Source organism: Parasteatoda tepidariorum, chromosome 4 (genome assembly GCF_982258835.1).
Source record: "Parasteatoda tepidariorum strain Cologne lab strain chromosome 4, Ptep-v5.0, whole genome shotgun sequence".
Taxonomy (NCBI): domain Eukaryota; kingdom Metazoa; phylum Arthropoda; class Arachnida; order Araneae; family Theridiidae; genus Parasteatoda; species Parasteatoda tepidariorum.
Genome location: NC_141758.1, coordinates 120326688 through 120347667, shown reverse-complemented (window position 1 = coordinate 120347667; position 20980 = coordinate 120326688). Strand labels below are relative to the sequence as shown.

General features: G+C 28.4%; 1 protein-coding gene across 4 annotated transcripts in view; it reads right to left on the bottom strand.

The window, feature by feature from the left end:
* The window catches only part of didum (dilute class unconventional myosin), a 130564-nt gene that overhangs the window by 54674 nt on the left and 54910 nt on the right, over positions 1 to 20980 (bottom strand). For all 4 annotated transcript variants that reach the window (XM_043053814.3, XM_043053816.3, XM_043053815.3 and 1 more), the window contains 7 exons: positions 19040 to 19171; positions 15412 to 15596; positions 11172 to 11283; positions 3907 to 4118; positions 3295 to 3484; positions 1819 to 1935; positions 182 to 271 (listed from right to left, as the gene is read on the bottom strand). In XM_043053814.3, the coding sequence (XP_042909748.1) occupies positions 182 to 271; positions 1819 to 1935; positions 3295 to 3484; positions 3907 to 4118; positions 11172 to 11283; positions 15412 to 15596; positions 19040 to 19171 (1038 nt within the window). The remainder of the gene's footprint in view (positions 1 to 181; positions 272 to 1818; positions 1936 to 3294; positions 3485 to 3906; positions 4119 to 11171; positions 11284 to 15411; positions 15597 to 19039; positions 19172 to 20980) is intronic.

The following is a 20980-nucleotide window of genomic DNA, read 5'->3' as shown; positions in this document are numbered from 1 at the left end:
TATAAAATTATAGGGCAATTTCTATTGCAATATTGGGTATATTCAAAATAGTGTCGGTAACAGGAAATAACATGTACAATTCTTTAAAGTTCATTGACATTTGGAATGGTAAAAAAGAAAATACAATAAATATATTTTGACTAATATAACAGATGAACATTTTAATAATAAAACTACTTACAAGTTCTTCAATCTTTTGTTGTAGTGAAATGATTTTATTTTCCAAGCCTTTGTTCAATTTTTTAACATGCTCCACTTTTTTTGCTTCGATCTGAAAAATACAGAATTTTTTTCAGCAATACTTAAAGCATAATTAAATAACTTATAAGTAATTTTGCACAAATATATTAGCTATTGCACATTTACACTTAAGACTAAATAATGGTAATTTTAAAGTAATAAGAGATTCTTCAATTGATGGTTTTATAAACAACAGTAAAAAATTAATAATCTTTCATAAGGGCTTAATAATTGCAAAATTATTTTCTAGGCTGGATGTTTTATAGTAATGTTTTAAAAAATATATATCTGCTCATGTTACCCACATCGTGATAATTTAACTGTCAAATGTAAATAAGATGCAATTTATCTACAGGAAATTTCTAGTTTTTTTAATATGAATTTAAATGTGGATTTCATATTAAAAAATTAAAGCCCTTTTCTTTTAGTTTAGCTGCCATTTTTGTACTTTAGAAAAGATCCTATATAAAGTAATAGTGTAATAACTTAAGATTTCAACAGTTTTATATTATGATGTTTAGGGGATGCTAGTGGCCAGATGACTGTATCAAAATATCCTTGTTTATAAGATAGATTATTTATTTGACAAAATATTCTGAAAATGTGTTAGTGCAATAAAAAAATATAAGTAGTAAGCATTCTTTTTATACAAACAATAAATAAATAAATCTTGAAATATTAACTGGGCAAAGCTGCAATGATTTTTAAATAGAGCGTATAATTTTTATTTTTAATGAAAATAATAGAATAATCTTCTGCTTCCATAGTTTAGGTAATCTAAAACATAAAATACCAATAATGAATTGCAAATGGGTTTTAAAGGTATGAGATTGTGATGCCACAATTGGCATTACATATTTCCCAGCCTTTAAAATATTTTTAATTACTTAAACCTACTTTTTTTTAAGCCTTATTAATCAAATTGTAATTAAATAAAATTAATTAGTTAATTTTTAATTGAAGCAAACATAAAACATCTTATTTTCTTATCGATCAATGTAATGGCTAACTTTTTATTTCAATACTATTGTCGACTTATGAATTCACTTTTGCGCTCAATTGAAAACAAAAATCTATTTATAACTCTTTATTCTTAAATTTCTTACCACAAATATGTTTCAGTTACAGGGTTATAATAATTTTAACAGTCTTGTTGGCGATTCACGATCACCAAGGTATTTTTGAAACCTAATATTGATTATGGGAGGTTGGCTTCATTTTCGGGTATGTTATTTTTTGATAAATCACCAACCATGGATCTCTTTTCATGATTCTAACTGTATCTTGGGAACAATTCAATTACTTTTTAATTTGGTTTTTGATTAGGCAGGTCATGGGGGGGGGGATTAATATTATTATTATCTATATATTATTAACTGGAAGTCTTATTGATAATAATTTGTATCTTGAGCTCTACAAACATTAAATAAAAGTTTTATTTTAATTGTGATCCATCTTCAACTGTTATTTTAATCACAATCTTCAATATTACTATACAACCGCACTCTGTCTTTACAGGGATACTTAAACGAGGCACTGTTTGAAACTTTATCTTTGGTTAGAGACTTCAATATATACCTTCAACTTCTTCAATTCCTTTCTAGCAAACCATCTCCTCACTGCAGACTGAGCCACAATAATTGACTTTAGTGATTTTCTGTATTTTGATTGAGCAAGGAAACCTCGGATATGTTTCTAAAAACAGAAAAGAAAAATTAATAACTGCTTCTACTTGAGGTGGCTTTATTTTAGTTTATAGTGAATTTTCACATTTAAAAAGCAAATCTTTCTAATTTCCAAAAGTGTTTATTTATAAAACTTAATATTGGGCTTCAAAAAACCTTTGTGCAATCTGTAATGATCTCTGATAATTTGAGTGCACATTAAATCAAAGAAAAAAAAATTACAAAAAAAAAGATCTTTTCTGATAATTCAAAATATTTTTTTTTTCATTATTGAATTTTAGGAGAAACAAGTATTAAAAGTTATTTTGATGTTAAATTAGCATTTTGTAAATGAGTTTTATAATTGAGTTCTAAGGTCCTTTGATTTGCACTATAGCTGCTATATTAAAAAAACCCAACAAAACCATAGATACATCAATTCAATGAAAGATGGATGACCTAATTAACATATTTTAAGTGGAATCCATAGGCTTTATCTATAGTTAGTATTTCAAAAACTTCATAAAAATTCCTAAATCCATATTTAAAAAATTGGTTGATCATTTATTATGATTAGTTTAATCCAGATACAGATTGTCTATAAGGACAATATATAAATTGACGTCGCCCAAAAATTGCCGAAGATCAAAAGGAAGAAAGATGATTTTCTGTGTGGAGATCCAATTTTTTCAAAGCATTTTTACTGAATAATAACTCTTGAATCGAGCTGCTTTTTACATTATTAACTAATAAAAACTTCTCAAAACGCAACAAATAGCAATCCAATCAGCATTTAAATCAAAAATGATCGTTTGTCCCCCCAATCTTTAATGAAAACTACTTTCCAAAATTTTATTATCTCATTTTCATTCGTCTGCTGCTATTTTATTCACACATTGCAAAACAATGTCAATGCCCTGAAAAATTATTACAATTCTTTTGATTTGGTCACTTAAAACACTGGTTTTCACATGGAACCCTAGAGTTTTTTGGAAAGATTACAGGGGTACCAAAGTTAGAATTTTTTTCAATCAATAAATATTGTATTTATATCCCAGAAATAATTTATAATTTATTTAATATTTTGGTCGTTTACATAAACTTATTTTTGTAAAGTGTCAACAAAAAAAAAAAAAAAAAAATAGCAAATTAAAAAAAAAAAAAAAAACTAAAATATTTTTAATTGTATATATAATGGTATATTGAATAGCCTATGAAAAGGATATGCATTTATAAAAAAAGTCAATACGTATTTCTCATTGATTCAAAATAAATAAATTGAAGAATAAAGAATTACATTTTCATCTATTAAAAGCATAATAAACTTGTATGTCTCTGTAAAAGGAGATTGTGATTCAGAAAAATATTATTAAGGAAGAATTAAATTTACCTGTATGATGACAGCAGCAGCCTCCTTTCGCAAGTGTACGAACTTCAGTCTTGCCCATTTACCTCTTGCAAGAGTCTGTAACCCAAGAACAGTTCGAGATATGCGCTGATATCTATTGCGACAAACAAACATACGAATATTTTTCTGAATGATGATGGCTGCCTTTGTTTGACGAAGGAACATAGTATACCTGTTAAAAAAATAAACACGTCTTTATTTGATGAACCATCCTTTGGTGATAGTTATTTATCAATTACCATTCATTGCATGGTTTTTCAAGTCTTGATACTTTTAATAGGATGCTGCTATAGTGTTTGAATTTGAGTTATCACTCTTTGGCATGTTCTATTAGCGACAAATAGATTTTAACTTCATGTTGCCGAGAGATAATTTCTTCAGCTGTTATATATCTTATTTTGACCTTTTTGACAGGATTTTTCCAACTCCAATATTATTAATATGCAATCACAACATGTGAATTTCAAATCTGAATTTTGGAGCCTTCAATTTGAAACGAAGCTTCTGTTTACTGAAAATTCGCAGTATAAAAAATTTTTTGGCGATCATTATTATAAAGTTAAACTTAGTGAAACTGAAACTAGAAAAACTCACCTTCTGCCCAGCAGACCTCTCCCGTACTTCTGAATGAGTACGCAAGTTTTTCTTATCTGCCTGTACTTGTGTTTGCATAAGTATCCTCTGATGTGTTTCTGGATCATTACAGCACATGCTCTCAACTTATCAGCTCTAAGCTTTTCCAAGTAGGCCACCTGTCCAGCGCGGAAGAATATCTTTGTCTTTCCAAACTGAAACTTGTCTTCTTCCTACCAAAAACATTAACACCTCAACACAAAGAATCATGCACATAATTATGTCCCTATTAAAGTTTACCACTTGAAAAGTGAGAAAAATGTTTGACTAAAAAAAATTGCAAGTGTTCATTACACTTGGAGGAACAAAACTAAACTAGTCCTGATAAAAAGTAAATAAAAGTTGATTATTTTTACATGGACTTTAGTAGAACCAATGACTCCTCATAAAACCAGCAATAATAAGTTGATTTTTTTCACAATCATTGATTAACCCATTCTTTATGAAGATTTTAAAAATATATGGTAAATAAAGTAAAAACAAAATAAGCTTATAAAGTATCTTCCTTAATAGGTGATACAGGAATTTTTTTTTTAATATCAGTGTGAAAATGATAATTTAAATGATGGTTAAAATTATTCTCTTGCTCCGTCTACATGTAGGTGAAATGAAAATTGGAAAAGCAGAATATCTTTTGATTTAAAGATCCAACTTTCACACCCTAGCGAGTAATCTTAATGTTTTAAGCATGAAAACATACTTTATTTGAATTAAAAAAAATTTTTTTTTAGTCAACGCATGATACAAAAAAGGAAAAATATGGAAAGTAGCAACACTATGATAAATATGGTCACAATAGTTTAGTCAGGCTCTTAGACAAGAGTCTCTTAATATTGAAACTTAACATTTTGCACGTTTCTCCCCATCTCTGGAATTTTTAAAAGGAATCAAAAAATTTGCTTTCAATTAAAAAAACTAAAAGATAATTTTGGAAGAAATTTTGAATTGTGTACAAATGTTTACATTACTTCAATCTATGTGATCTTAAATGATGAAATCCAAAGCTTGTGAAGAATTTCTTAAAGGCTGCTAAAAATTGCTTTCCCGAGGATTGAAAATTTTTAAAATGAATTCGTAGAAATTTTAAAACACAGAAACTATTAACCAAACTTAGTTCAAATTTTGGTCTTAGTCCTATAAAATGATGTAAAAATTTGTGTAACTTAAAATATTTTGCTAATTATTAAACTATTTCAAAACTAAAAAACTGCTGATGCAGCTGTTTTGGTTGTTCAACTTAACATTACATTTTGCTTTGATGCACAGAAACTATAAGACTTTGAAACTACTAAGGTGGGTAGAAAATTGGAGAAGGATACTGATAAAATCACAAAAAGTCAACAGTCAATAATTAATTTGAGAATTATTAAACTTCTTGCAAAAAAATAACACATGGGTCACTCTACAGGCTGCAACTACAGAGTTGAAATTCGATAAGCTGAAAGGGAGATATTTAAAGAGCTTAGTGGAAGAACCAGCTAAGTTACATTTAAAAGAAAAAATCCGATTTCTCAGGGAAAGTTCTTATTTTAGCTTTGTTTAAATATATAACATTCATTTCAGTCAGTTACCAAATAGCTAAGATTTTAAATAAATCTGAGTAAATAAACTAACAATCTTAAAGACCCTATTGCTGCTATAGCATAATTTTGTACATAGAACACCATTTCTGCACTTTCATTTATTCACATTGCTTTTTGGATCTGCAGATTATTTTTGAAATCAGATTTTTTAAATAATATTGAGAGGGAAAACAGAATTTGTTTTGAATTTCACTCAATCATTGTTTGTTTCAATTGTTTGCTGATTGACAGATAGAGAAAAGTGGTTATCTTCAAAATAATGCCTTTTATTTCATTGGAATTTTGAAAAATAAAGTATTTAAAAAAGCAAGAAAAATTTAAAAACAAAACTCAGCAAATTCTGTTGCTGGGATCATACTATTATTTCAACAGTGCAGTTAAGTTCTTTAGAACAGTGTTCCTTACCAAATAAAACATATATTTAAGCTTTCCAATCACATTTCTTTTAAAGCGAAATAACCCTCTTAATATAGGAAATAGGTTCCTAATAAATTGCAACTAACATATTCTAGTGGACATTTCAGTACCAACATAATATTGAAAAGCAAACTTTAATCTTTATTTTTTTTAAGATACCTACACAACATAATAAATGAAATATTTCAAACAAAATACTTATGATAAAAATTATAAGAAAAGAGGTTATGAATCTAACTTACACCTTTTCCGAAGAAAACATGTTGCTAAGCATAAAATATGAATACTAGAATTAGTATTGAAAATTAACAAATGAAAGTGCAAACATTTATCATAAAATTTTATGTTAGAAGAAATGAATAATTCAAAGCTAAAAGTAAAATGAAAGTTGATCATTTCTTTGTATCAATCTGGCTATTATTTTTGTTAAAATAATTTTTTCATTCTAAAAACAATACATATCAAAAGGATTTTGTGATTGATAGTGATTTTAATGAAATATGAGAGGACAACACACTTGGGTTTTTCAAATAACACAGAATATTGAGGTTATTTAACTTGGATAATCAGTGATTGGAATCAAAATTTTGATTACTTCATTTTTTCTAAAAAAATAAATAATTTATTATAATTTTTACCATTTTTATGTCATTAATTTATAAAATAAATTTAATACTTCTAAATCATTTACTGAAACTAACCATTCTGTAATAAAAGTTGGCAAACATCTTGTATTGAATCATACAATGTGCATTTAGTAAGGGACACTGATTTAAATTTATTTTTTTCATTCTCCTCCCATAAAAACAAACCACTGCAATTTACTGAGCTATCAAATCAAGTTAATTATCACAATAGAATCTTTAAAAGGAATTAACCTACCCCATGGTTGAATTGAACAACACAATGCACAGCACATATAAAAAAACTATAAAAATAAATTTGGATCTAATGATCGGATCTTCACGTTCTAAGACTCATTCCTAATTGTTTGAGGAGGTGACCTCAAATAGGCTAATTAATAAGTGCAGACGATATTTAAAGTTTCGAAATCCGACACAAAAACGTACTTTCTTTGAATAAACATACCTTTTTTTTTTACGGATTCTGATTTTTTAGCCCCAGAATATAGGGGGTAGCTGCAATGTGGGAAATAGGGTCTCCATAGTTTGATCAGGAGAAGAGCACTCCAAAGTTTGAACCCCTCAATGTTAATTTTACTTTTTGTTCATTTCGCTATATCTCAGGAACTTTTTAAACAAAATGAGAAAGATAATTATATACAAAATACAAATTTCAATAAATATTTATTTATAAATAGTCAAGACAATTAAGAATTGTAAGGTATACAATTTTTTACATTATTTTAAAGTATGTCATTTTACATGACAAAATACAGAATTTGTGTGAAATCAGTCGAAAAGTTCTTGAGAAATCAAATTTTTAAAAAGTCGCATTTTTAAAATCATATTTCGCAGGAGCTAATTAACCTATTTGGCTCAAAATGTTTTAATTTTGCCACGTAATCACATGCTTTAAAGTCATGTATAAAATTGTATTCCTTACAATTCAAAACTTATCAACTGTTAATAAATGAAATATAGTAAAAAATAATTAATATATTTATTGAAGTTTCTTTTTTTGCATGGAATTATCTGTGGACAAATGAATTTTATAATTATAATTGTATGGAAACTTTTTTCAATTCGTTTAAAAAGTTCTTGAGATATGGAGAAATACGCAAAAAATAAAATTAACGTCAAGGGGTTCAAATATTGGATCGTTCTTCCGATCAAACCTATGCCGACCATTTTCCCCAGATTGCAATATTCCAGGTTACGGGCTAGAAATTCGAATCCATCGGAAAAAAGGTAAGTTTATTCAGAGAGAGAAAGTTTTTGTGTTTGATTTCATGACTTAAAATATCATCTGCACTAATTAATTAGCATATTTGAAATTATCTCCTTGAACCATTAAGAGAATGTGGAAATCCAATCATTAGATCAAAAGTTATTAAGGGTGGTCTTTTTTTGTGCACTGTACATTGGAGTTAAGGTAGAAATATTTTATTTATGTTACACTACAGAGGCACAATAGGCCAATCCAAAACATATTTGTTTTTCAGTGTTGACTTTGAAAATAAATGCTCAAAGAAACAAAAAATTCAGATTAAATGTGAAATAACAGTTTTTTATCAAAGGCAACATTTATGTAAATTGAAATCAAATTTACATCAAAAAAGCACACTTGATTTAAATGAATTTTTATTTAATTTTCACTTAATATAAATCCTGATTAAAATTGTAGTAAAAAAATCACTGATTTACATAATTTGTAATTTCTTTTTCAAGAATATCATTGATTGAAGAAATTAATTTTTTAAAATTAAATTGAAAATATTTTTGTACAACATTTATAAATATATATATTCATAAACATATTTTTGAAGATGTTATTTTTTTAAAATCTGATTTCATCAATAATGAAGGTTTTACTCAAAGGAATAATTAAAAGGTGTGGTGTATGTAAATTATTATATTTCAAACCAGATTGATAAATAATGAATAAAAATTATAAAAAAAGAAAGCCTAAAAGCAGATACGATCAAAGCAAAATTTTTAAATTATAATTTTCCTTTAGCTGTATGTATAATAATTTGTTGTTAATAAGCATATTTTAAGTATACACATTTAGTTTAATAAATGCTTATAAAACTCAATATGTATTTAGTGTCTATCAATAATAAAGAAAGACTTGTTCTACCTGGAGTAACTTAAATAATTGTTTTTCGTTGTTCATTTTCTTTGAGTAACGTTTACCGATCTAAACTAATTTATTCTTCATTGGATATTTAACACTAAAATTGCCTTCCTGTCTTTAAAATTATTTTGCTTGTAAATTAATTAAACAATTGTGAACAGATTAGTTACAAATATTAATTATTTCTAAATAATATTAAATATTATTAATACATTTTATTTGATTATTTGGCTGGTAAAAAAAAGTAAGAAAAATAGGATTAAAATGAAAACAAATTTGTTTAAATCAAATAAATCAGATTTGTTTGAAATTTATAATTAAATCAAAATTTTTTAATAACTATACATAAGTCTCAGAGAAAATAGTTTTATGCAGTGTTTGGAGCATTATAAAAATGATCAGTACTTCTAACTAGAATAACTCTTCTCATGTTTGTTGCTAATTAAAAAAATTTGATCAGACAGGGTAACCCTAGTTCATGTAATAATTGTAGTTCCCCTTCCCTCCCATCCGTGGTGACACGGCAACAATATAGCAGAGCGATACCAAGTTCTTGCAGAAAGACATTTGGGAAGTTTTACATTTGGAAGAAGTACAATTGGGAAGTAAAAAATTTTGGTTCTCAGTAATTTTCTTAAAATTTTTTTCTTTTCTTCAGAATTATATTTAAAAGATGCCTTTCTCGTGCATCGGTGTGAAAAAAAATGCTTATGATTTTTCTATTCACATTTGAGAACAATGAAAAATAAAGAATAATGAAGTAAAAAATTTTCTTTCAAACTTTTTTTCAGTAATTACCATTGATTTCCACATAGTCTTTAAATTCCTACATTTTTAATACGATATTATTTATTACAACAACTAAAACTCAAAATGAAAATATGCACTTAGTATAAATGAGAAATAACTCCTTTTTGAAGAATCTGATTAGCGTAATTTCGGTGATGATCTTTTTTTTTTTTTTTTTTTTTTTGGTAATTGAATTTTGAATTTCACGATTTTTTTTTTTGGTAATGGATTTCACGATTTTTTATTATTTCTTTTTAATGTGATGAGGATATACGAAAATGGAAAAAGGAAATGATTAGTGTATTTTCCCCGAACAAAATGCGATCACCCATAATATTAAAATGAAAAAATACTACATGTTCGATTAAAACAATTATATTATTTATACAAAAAGCTTTTTTTTGTTTTTTAAGTTGATGCTTCTGTTACTTTAAATTAGTAACATGTGTATTTATTATTATTGATTAAAATATCTATCAGGAAGATATTAGTAATGGAGAGGTATGACACAGAAAGTCTGAAAAAATTCTGCCATAGGGGTAGTTCCGAACATTCTTTATTGGATCTCGACTGGCTTCTAGCGAATATCTTCATTACACAAAAAATCATGAAAAAGTCAATCTAAAATCCCATTCAACCCATGCTGACCAAGAGTGAATGAGAAAATTGAGGGCATCATTCAAAGACTTGAACCTAGTAATAAATAAGTTTTAAAACTGTCATCATTGATTTGTTGGTTGTCCTTTTCTTATTTAAAACACTACTGAATTAAAAAAATTAAACCTTCTATTTAGGATGAGAAGACACATCATTAGCTTTAATGAGATAATAAGCTTGCCTCATTTTGTTTCTATTTTTAAAAACATTTCATTTATTGATACATATATATATATAAATAAATAAATAAAATGTTTTTAAAAATACATTATATTGAAAAATTGTTTAAAAAAAGGCCAGGAAACAATATAAGGTAAATTTAAAATCTCCTACAATTATCATACTTATTTTGCTAAAATTTAACTTTTACTTAAAGCTAACGATGCGTTTTCTCATTCTACAGACATGGGTATGTGTGAAATCCCAGAATTGCCTTGACCCTGTTATGAAACACAAAACATTGTTTTTCAAAGTATTAGTTTGCCTATTGGTTACAAAAATTCATTTTGTAAACAAAACAGAAAAACATAAAATTAATAAAAAATATAAGAGTACTTTTAAGTATTTAAGCACTCAAATATTTTTAGTCACTTTAAAAAAAAAATCATAATTAGGATCTGTGAAGTAATAACAATTATTTTTTCTATCATTTAAAGTTCTAACACAATACATATAAACATAAAATCAATACAATTCCAAAACATTTTGAAAATCTTGACATAATCATGATAAAAATAACTAGTTTCTGATAAATATTGCAGAGAAAATTCTGAATATCCTGAATTTTTTTTTTGTAATTTAGAACGACAAAAGGGCAAAGAAAAAAATCAATTTTTGAAAGATAGAAAATTAAGCACTTTTCACAAACACCGAATGAAAAAAAGCCCCTTTAATAGCTTTTAAAAAACGTAAATCAAAAATAAGCACCATCAAGCACTTTTTAAAAACGCTAAGCACCATGGTAGTTGAAATTCAAATCATTTTAAATTTAAAACAGTTGATTAATATAAAAATAATTACATGAACTAAATTTTCCAATATTTTTTGGCAGGTCGTTTTCAGATCAGAACGCTTGATATCTTTCGAGGATGTCAAAACTCGGTAGCGGTTTAAGAAATCTTGGTACGTCCACCTAAAAAGTAGTTTGAATATATATTACAAGGGCAATAAATAATTGAACAAAATAATTACAAAATTGAAGGTACAATGGTAGATACTTATTGATTAGGACTGGGCAATAAATTGATGCATCAAAAATATCGAATCTATGCAATCATCGCCGATCCCATGGTTGAATTGGAAATCTTACGAAGCATGGAAAATTATGATTTACTCAAATGAGCACAATATTTACCGATGAATCATTGACACCAATGTCTACACGCGCAATGTTGAGCATTGTTCCCGATAGTACATCAATGTCTGCAAGCTCGAGCAAACAGCATTTTTCTCCTGTAAGTGTGCAATGATGGCTGTGGCGATGATCGTTATCTTTCCATGATTTTTTTACATCATGATTCATGGTTTTGCTGATATGATAAATCCGAAAGTGATTGAGAATTGATGTGCTGTGCAAATCCTATTGATATTTTTACAATCAATCCAGCTGTTGAATGTTTTTTAACCGATATTTTACAGACATCCACGTCTGTAAATATTGAGAAATAATTATAAAAAAATGCAAGGTTAATTTTTTAAAAAAATTGAACTTACTAATTGCGAATTTACGTAGCACTAAATATAAAACATTAATGTGTCGAAACATCACGATGCATCAAAATATTGTGATGCCAAAATCTTAACATACCCCAGTCCTACTATTGATAATAAATAAAATAAAATAACCGACCTGCACTAAATAGAGCATGAGGAGTAATTTTTTAAATTCACAATTTAAGATTAAGTTTCACAACAAAATAGGCAATGATACAAACAAACAATAATTCACCACTAAAAGTGGGATAAGCAGCGATCTTGGAAGGGGATGAAACACCAGTATAAGGCAACCAAGTATAAAAGATTATTTTAAAAATGAGAAGAAAAAAAAACAGTTAGAAGGTGTTGAGATAGATAAATCTAAGAGAACAATAAAATCAAGAAAACTGTAAAATCAAAAGGGCTTATAAAATCAGAAAAAAGTTAAAATCAAAAGGGCTTGTAAAAACTAAAACAGTTAAAATCAATTAGAGAAGTAGTTAAAAATAATAAAAGCCAAAAGGCCGAGATAAAAACAATTACAATCAAAACATAGATGCTAAGAACAAGAAAATTGGTTAAAACAGCCTAAAAAGTACAAAAGTCGAGTTAAAACAATAGAAATAAAAAAACTGAGTAGACAATTAAAATTCAGCAGGATAAAAGGTTGTACCTATTGATAATAAATTTCAAGTTAAGATAAATTTTTTAAAACTTATTATAGTTTCTACAAAGATTTTTGTTTATGCTTTTCAAAATCTGCAATTTTTGAGATGCTAGATGTAGTGTATCTGTTACCGTTAAAGTATGAAATCCGTTATTTGATAGAATACCTAGTTATCCATGAAATAACTGATCGTGTCCGTTAAAGTGTAAAACTCTCTTGTATTTTATGGTTTAACTAGTTATTTCATAGAATAACGATCTGCAGCCCGTTAAAGTGTAAAATAATCTATATCATATATCTTGTACTGGTCAGGGATTTAAAAAATGTTCGTGTAAAATCCAGTGTGTCAACAAAAAATGTTTTTGTTTTAGAAATAATGTTCTTTGTAATTCCAAGTGTCATTTTAGTAATCCTTGTTGTAACAAATGATTTTATGTTACGTTTCCATAAATACCATTTATACGCTGCATAAATTAGACAAATTGCTTCTTTTTCATTTTAATTGTCTATCATTAGTTTATTTACGGAATACCTAGTTATTTCACTTCCGATAAATTGTTTATTTTACACTTTAACTGTCTCTCATTAGTTAATTTATAGAATATCTAGTTATTTCATAGAATAACTAGTTAAAGTGTCAAATTAATAACATATTACACGACTTTAACGGACACGATCAGTTATTTCATGGAATAACTAGGTATTCTATGAAATAACTGCATTATATACTTTAACGGTAACATATCTATCACTACAAAAACACAATTCCAATTCACTATCATATAAGACATGTTTTTCTACGTTGGGGTATATTTTCATAGATGAAGGTTGACATTGTCGATAACTACTATCCGCACATTGGTGACCTTCGGACGTGATGTGAACAGGTCCTACCTTGACAGTAACAGCCACTTAGATCTGAACACAGCTACTCCGATGGATGTTGCACATTTAACAGTTGACTTGCTACTTGTGACTGCGACATAGTTTTCCTCATGCTGTTGCTACTCAGTTTCGATCACACACAACGTCAAACACTCGACTTCTAAAGGCAACACAGGAGCGACCACAACCGTGAACTCAATTCAGCTCTCACAATCAGATAAAAAATACGGTGATCTTAATACAGCTCTCCCGGCTTGGCAGAAAACAGCAATGAATCAACTAATGGTATCCGTTCATCAAATTCTATAACAGATATAATTCTGGTGGGAGTGTACTGTCGTGTATCTACCACTATAAAAATATAATTCCAATTCACTAGTACATATAAGACATGTTAACTCGATTCTATGAAGGGGTACCTTTTCATAGATGAAGGTTGACATTGTGAATAAATAATATCCCTACATTACAACTTGCAGGCAAATTGCTTAAAAAGTGAGATTTTTTTTATTCATTTATTAATAGACACTTTTCACACTGTTTTTTCACTCACTTACTTATTAATTGATAAGGCAAAATTAATACAATAATTAAAAGAATATAACATATATAAAGTAAAATAGTCTAAATTCTACCAGAATCACTCTAGAATTAAAAAGTTAAAATGCAACATAAATATAAGTAAAAAAATTCAATAAACATTGATTAAAAATTTTCCATCACAAAACAAAAGCTAAAATTAAAACTTATTCAGATAGCAAAAGATTGCAGGATTCAGTTTTAAATTAAAAACCTGCACTCAAAACCAGAAGAACCACTTCTGATCAGAACTGAATTTTGAATGATTGCATGTCTCTAGTTCTTCAACTTGTGAGTTTCATCATAGTTTGACTTACAGTAATTCTATAAGAATCTATAATAGTACTAATTATAAAAGAAAATACCTGGCACTTGAATAAGCCTATATTAAAAATTTTCCTGATGGTATTAAAAAAATTTATTTTATAAAATTTAATCACAATATATATTGTGAAAAGTAAAATAGAAAAATTGGTAAGCTACAAACTCAATACAAAATCAAAAAAACAGTTTTTTGAAATGAGTCATTTTAAGACTTTTACACCGACATTTTCACGCCATACGAGCTTGCCACTTCTCACCAATATCTCATCAAACCTTTTTTAAACTTTTTGGTTGATTATTTATTATGGCAGATTCTACAGACAAACTCCTGGATAATATAGTGAACTCCCGGATAAAGTGAACGAAATGTTCGTTTCCTTGTCCTGCTGCACACGTATAATGTTATTTTTTGTGGATATAATGATCCAAAAAAAGAAAGGAAGTTGGATAGTATGAACTTTTTTCTGTCTTTGACTGATTTATTTTCTTCATTTTTTTTGCAATAATTTTGACATTTTTACTCAAAATTAATACATATACCGATTTTTAAAACCATCTACAGCTTGGAATGCAGCAATAAGAATTTTTTCTTATTTGCTTCATCAGTGAATACCATTATTGAATTGGTTCTGCATTCAAAGAAGCCGCAATCGTCCAGTATCTGGACAAATGCTTCGAGTGAAAGTCGATGAATTGTTAAGTGATTGGGTGAGACTACTTTTATGTGCTCGAATGGATGGGTTTAAAAAGCGGAATAACATAAATTCAGGAAAATTATCCGAGAATTGGTAAGTGTTTCCATATCTAATGTTGAGGATTGCGCATCAGCTAAAGATTAAAAAAAAAAATTTGTATGTAAGGCGAAGAGTTATAAAAAATTAAATTTAACACATTTTTGTTACTATGTATTATTTTTCAGTTATTTTAGTATTTTATTTTATGGGTCATTTACTTAAATAATGTGTAATAAGAAGTTTGGAAAGATAAATTAAAATTGTTTGAGGAACCAATATAGTGAACCCTTGAATTATTAATGTATTAATGATTAATGTATTAATGATTAATGATTGCATATAGGTATTAATGATTGCAGAGAAAATGAAAGACAACCTTGATGGATAGCCAGCTGCACTCAATCGGATGGTTTCTAAGACTCCACAGGCTCTTAACTGTTGTACTGCCCTACGAGGTTCAAACAGGAAAGCTTCCTTCTGATCATTGGGTTTAATGCAGCGCACATAGTGAGGAGTTGTTGCATTGAGAGTCGACATCAAAAGACATAAGGAATCACGAAACTGAAACAACAAAGATTTCAATTTTGAACTTTCTGCAACAAAATATTTTGGGCACTAAATGATTTGCCCCCATCCCACAAGCGTGAGAGAAGAGTTGTGAAAGATAATTTTAAAAAATAAAATAGTAATAAAGTTCATAACAATAAAACAGTAAAGACAAAAGAAAATTATAACTTCAATTACAGTCAGACCTTGATATAAGGTCATTTGTACATAAGGTCACCCTGCATATAAGGTAACTTTTCCAAAGTCCCGGCTCACTGAATAGGAATTCTTTGTTACAGATTATTGGATATATGGTCAAGTTTTAAAAATCATTATAGCTTATAAGGTCATTTTTCTGAGGCGAGGGGAGCTCTTTTCTAACAAAAGCCTATTTAACTTCCTTACAAGGCAATCTCTTTTCTAACAAAAGCTTATTTAACTTCCTTACAAGGCAATTATCCCTCTCAAGTTCTAGGAAAATGTTGCAGTCAAAGAACAAAGAGGGGAGCTCTTTTCTAACAAAAGCCTATTTAACCTCCTTACAAGGCAATCTCTTTTCTAACAAAAGCTTATTTAACTTCCTTACAAGGCAATCTCTTTTCTAACAAAAGTTTATTTAACTTCCTTACAAGGCAATTACCCCTCTCAAGTTCTAGGAAAATGTTGCAGCCAAAGAACAAGCTACAATTTCTGAAATTGTTTCACAAGTTGTGGACAGTGAAGACAATGACAGTGATCCTGCGACTGTAGCAGTAACCCAAGTCTTCAATGCAATAAATGTCATACGAAATTTTTTTACAAACCATGAGGGAGCTGAGAAACATTTTAAGAAGTTACAAAATCTAGAAAACATTGTTCGAAAAATGAAACCAAAAACGTGACAGACCTGCATAAATGATTATTTTAAATAAGGCAAGATGTAATGTATGTATGTTTGTAATGTATGTATGTAAAATTTGTCAACAGCTTTATTTTAAATAAATTTTTTTTTTTAAATCTAACTTTCTTTAATTCTTTACTAATTCTGTTAAAATTTATTGACTTAAATATTTAATTTATGGCATATCGTTTTCGTTTGTATTACCCTTTTTAAAAAATCATAATGTGTACTATTTACGTGCTTAGTTACAAACTGCTAATGAATCGGTTAAAAGATCACCCTGCTTATAAAGTCACTTTGGCAATGTCCCTTAGGGTGACCTTATATCGAGGCCTGACTGTATAAATAAATTTTTATTAAATATTTATATATAACGTTACATAAAATAAAAGTGTGTTGAATAAAGGATGGAATTTTAAAGGAAAAACTTTATTATTAGCGCACCAATAACAGTAATATGCAAAACTAGAATATTTTCCAGCTTTCCCATATTAAATTAAGTATTGCCTTACAACTCAAAACATAATTTAATAAGAAATCGCCAAACTCTTTTTACCGTAATTTAGTCGATAAACATTTATTAAAAAAAGAACTGATTGATGAAATGAAAAATTCTCTCACGTATGAAACGAATTTTAGTTTATTTTATGCAATTGTTGACCTTATTCAATAGAAAGATAGAAAAAAATTTTTTGCAATAAAGTTTATTCTTAACAAGTTGCACTTTAGAAAGTTTTAACAAAATGGTTTCTAGCTTCATTACAAAACAAATCACTTGAAAACTAATTGAAAGTTTTTATTTATCTCATTATTGAAAATAGAACAAACACTATTCCAGTTTAAATACCATTAGGGCAAGTTTGATCCATTCAAAATTTTCATACCAGGTTTCTCTCTGATGATTGCGATAAATTGCAACAAAATGTCACATTTGGCGACAAAATGAACAACTGTGCTCTCCAAAATGGGAGACCTAAAAAAATATTTTTTCACTTGATCACTTTCATTAGTGTTTGCTAAATTTGTCTAAAAAAACTTTCAATCACGTGGATTGGAGGGCATTGCACGGAAATCTCGCTAACAGTGGTCACTCTTCATTATCTGTTGGTTCAAAGCCTCATTCAATCTCTTAGGTTTACAACATGTTGGCTGGTTCAGTATGAAGCCTAATAAGCAAACTACTATTGTGCTGAAAGTAATATAAAATCAAAAGCGTTAGGCAGAGAAGTTATTATTGAATGATAATACTGAGGTAATGCATGTAAACGGGCACAACAAAGGATCTTTGAAACTTCAAAAAAGAATTCTTGAAAGTAAAATATTTTTTAGTGTTACTTAGTACATGTGTTTGTAATTTTTTTTTTCAAATGTATTATTGAGATAGTCGAATTTAGATCAGTAACTTGGGGTAAGAAGAGAGAATTAATTTGGCGAAGGTTTTTGCTCTCAGATTAGCGAAATTACTAGGGTTAGTTGAGAACCAGTGAGAACACTGCATTAAGACACACCCACCAATTGCACAACAGTGAAAGATGAATACGGCAAAGAATAATGGAGAATACATAAATTTTGATCAGGAAAAAATAATGAATCAATAGTTAAAAAAATTTAACATTTTCTTCATTAAAATAAAAATTACAATTCGTATTCATTGTGTTTATTTGCAGGTATGAACTCATAATTTATAAAGGCAAACAGTATGCAAAATTCTGAAAACCTCACCCAAAATTTCATTAAAAAACTGCTTCTTAGAATCAAATTTAATTTAGGTAATACGATAAAAGAATTTCCTTTTTATAAATGTATTTCCATCTCTAAAACAGGATGCGTAGTCAAATCTTTCAACAAAAAATAAGCACCTTGTATTTTTTAAGCACTCAACAAATATTTTTAAACACTATATACAATAACAAATTGCAAAGTAATTTTCAAACACTTTACATGATAAAATGAATAGTTTCTGGCAAAGAACTCTTTTCTTGATTATATTAGCCACAATAAAAAGATCGAGAGATTTTTCGGTTCCATTTCAGAGAATGAAGCCTGAAATTGAGAATATTGTGCAAAATGCAGCAGAGTTGCACATGAGAGTGCAACAATCTCACAGAACCCAGATCAGTAGATGCACACATGAGGACCTGCAAGTATTTCATCAAATATGTGAAGTGGTTGGCGCTTCCATACGCTACGGACCGACAGTATGCTGAAATGCATTGTGTTTGAATGAATTGTGAAAACATTGAATAAAACCACGCTTTTGCATGAAAGGTGGCGAAAATTGCCACGGTCAAGAAAAAGTATAAATTTCAAAAAGAAAAAATTAAGCACTTTTTAAAAACACCTAATAAAAAAAGTGCCTTCAAGGGCTTTTAAAAAACAAAAATATGCACCTTTAAGCACTTAATAAAAATGCTATGCACCATGTAAAATATGTTATATATATTCTTAAGAGAATTTTAAAAAAAATTTTGAGATTAGATAAATCAAACAAAAAAAAATGCTCCTAAAAAGAGTTGACTAAACTAAAAGTGATTCTTAGGTATTTAGGGATAAATAAAACTAAAGAGGAGATGTTCACCTGAGATCCGACAGTTTTCTTGTGTTGTTTCTGCCCGCTTTTGAGAGGAGGAGCAGCTGATCTTACTTTGGCAACCGGTTTCAGGCTGTTATTTTCCTTCTGTTCTTCAAAGAGCTCTCCAACCAATTCATACTATGAAAGAATTTTGTTTAATAGCATTTAAATACTAGATTTTGGTTTTAACATGTTTGATGACAAAAGCAATTAATTTAAACTCAGTTTTATTATATTAACCGCTTCCCTGATTATATCCCGAGTTAACTCGTGTGTTAACCGAGTTAACTAATATTTATCATCCCGAGAAAACTCGGCTGTAGCAGAATGTGTCAGTACATTTTTTTATCCCGTTTTTACTCGGTCGGAAGCAAAAGACATAATCTGCTGTGGTTAGAAGATTGCCAAGTTTTATTTGGGAATTTAGCTGTTGGACTGTTTTGTGCGATTGTATATACAATGGTCACTGAATTGACATAGCAATAAGAGTAAAAAAAAAATAAAAAAATGGCGTATTCCATCACTGACGTTTGAAAAGTATCACTTTGTGTCGTCCCTTGTTTTAAGAAATTATCACACAAAGACTAATATTTAAATTTGACCGAGATAACTCGGAATATTAAACAGATAGTAAATTAAAAGTTTCTTAGACATAAAAAAAATTTAAATTTCAACTTAAAACATATTATGTTAAGTTTCAGTTCTTGTATTTATTAATGAAATAAAAATATAGGTTGATTTTTTGTTTTCAAAAAAATTGGCAAGCAAAGCAGTGAATGGATATTGACTTCCTTAAACAGGCTGCACAGACTTATATATATTTTGATTTCCTGAGATACGAAATATACGTTAAAGTTTTCACTTGAATTTACACCCTTTTTCTAAGGATTTATTTTTCCTTTTATAACCATTCTTTTTTTGTAGCATTAATTGACGACCCAAATGGAAAATTTACTTTTAAGTCTTATTTTTTAAAAACTTGGTAACCATGAAGAAGTATAATTTTTTCCTAAAAAATAATCCAATATCAGGAAAGCAGGGGTGATTGTGAGCCCAAGTCAAAATTCCGGAAAATTTCTTGAGTTAAAAAAACACAAAAAACAGTTTAAATTGATTTAAACAAGGTTTTTTTCCGACATTTCTTAGTTTACTTAAAATATATTTAAAATTTTACACATACCTATACCATTTACACATAGCTATGATGACCTGGAGAAGTAATTAAAATTTACAAATATGTCTTTCTTTCTTGAGTTTATGATTATAACAACTATTTACTGATAAAAAATGAATATTAATCATGAATAAAAGCTTATAAAGTATCTCTCTGGCTCTCCCTTACAAACAAATAAAATAAACTGTGTTTTTAAGTTCCACCTTTGAAAATTTGATTTCCGGAAACTTTTGTGATCAATGATATTTTGAAACGTCTGGACCTTCGATCTCCGGAAACTTCCAGATCACTGCTAGCGAAAATTCCGAAAATCCGGATTTTTTCCGGAGCACAATCACCCCTGGGAAAGGCAGAAAAAATCAAGCAAGATTATTAAGTTAAAAGTGTCTACTGACACAATCAGGGGTCTGCTTAGAAGAAATTTGGGTCTGTTAACGAACCCTTCACAAAATATTTAATCTTTTAATCGAACCATTATCAAATTTGTTTATCTTCATAATTTGCTTTGTAAATCGAATTGTGAAAGACGGATCTAAAAGAACCGTGCCCTCCTTTTCTCTCTTCCAAATTGGGCGTAAGCTGATGAAGTCAGTAATCGGCACTCTCAACTTAACGTGTAACAAGAAAACAGAATATGTTACAAACAGGCAACTCTGGTCGTGTCACATTTTTTTCGTTTTTATTTTCGCGATTTTACAAATTTATCTATCTTGTTAATATTTTATTTATATTTTGTAGCTTAACCCCTTCAAAATCAAATATAAAAGTTATAA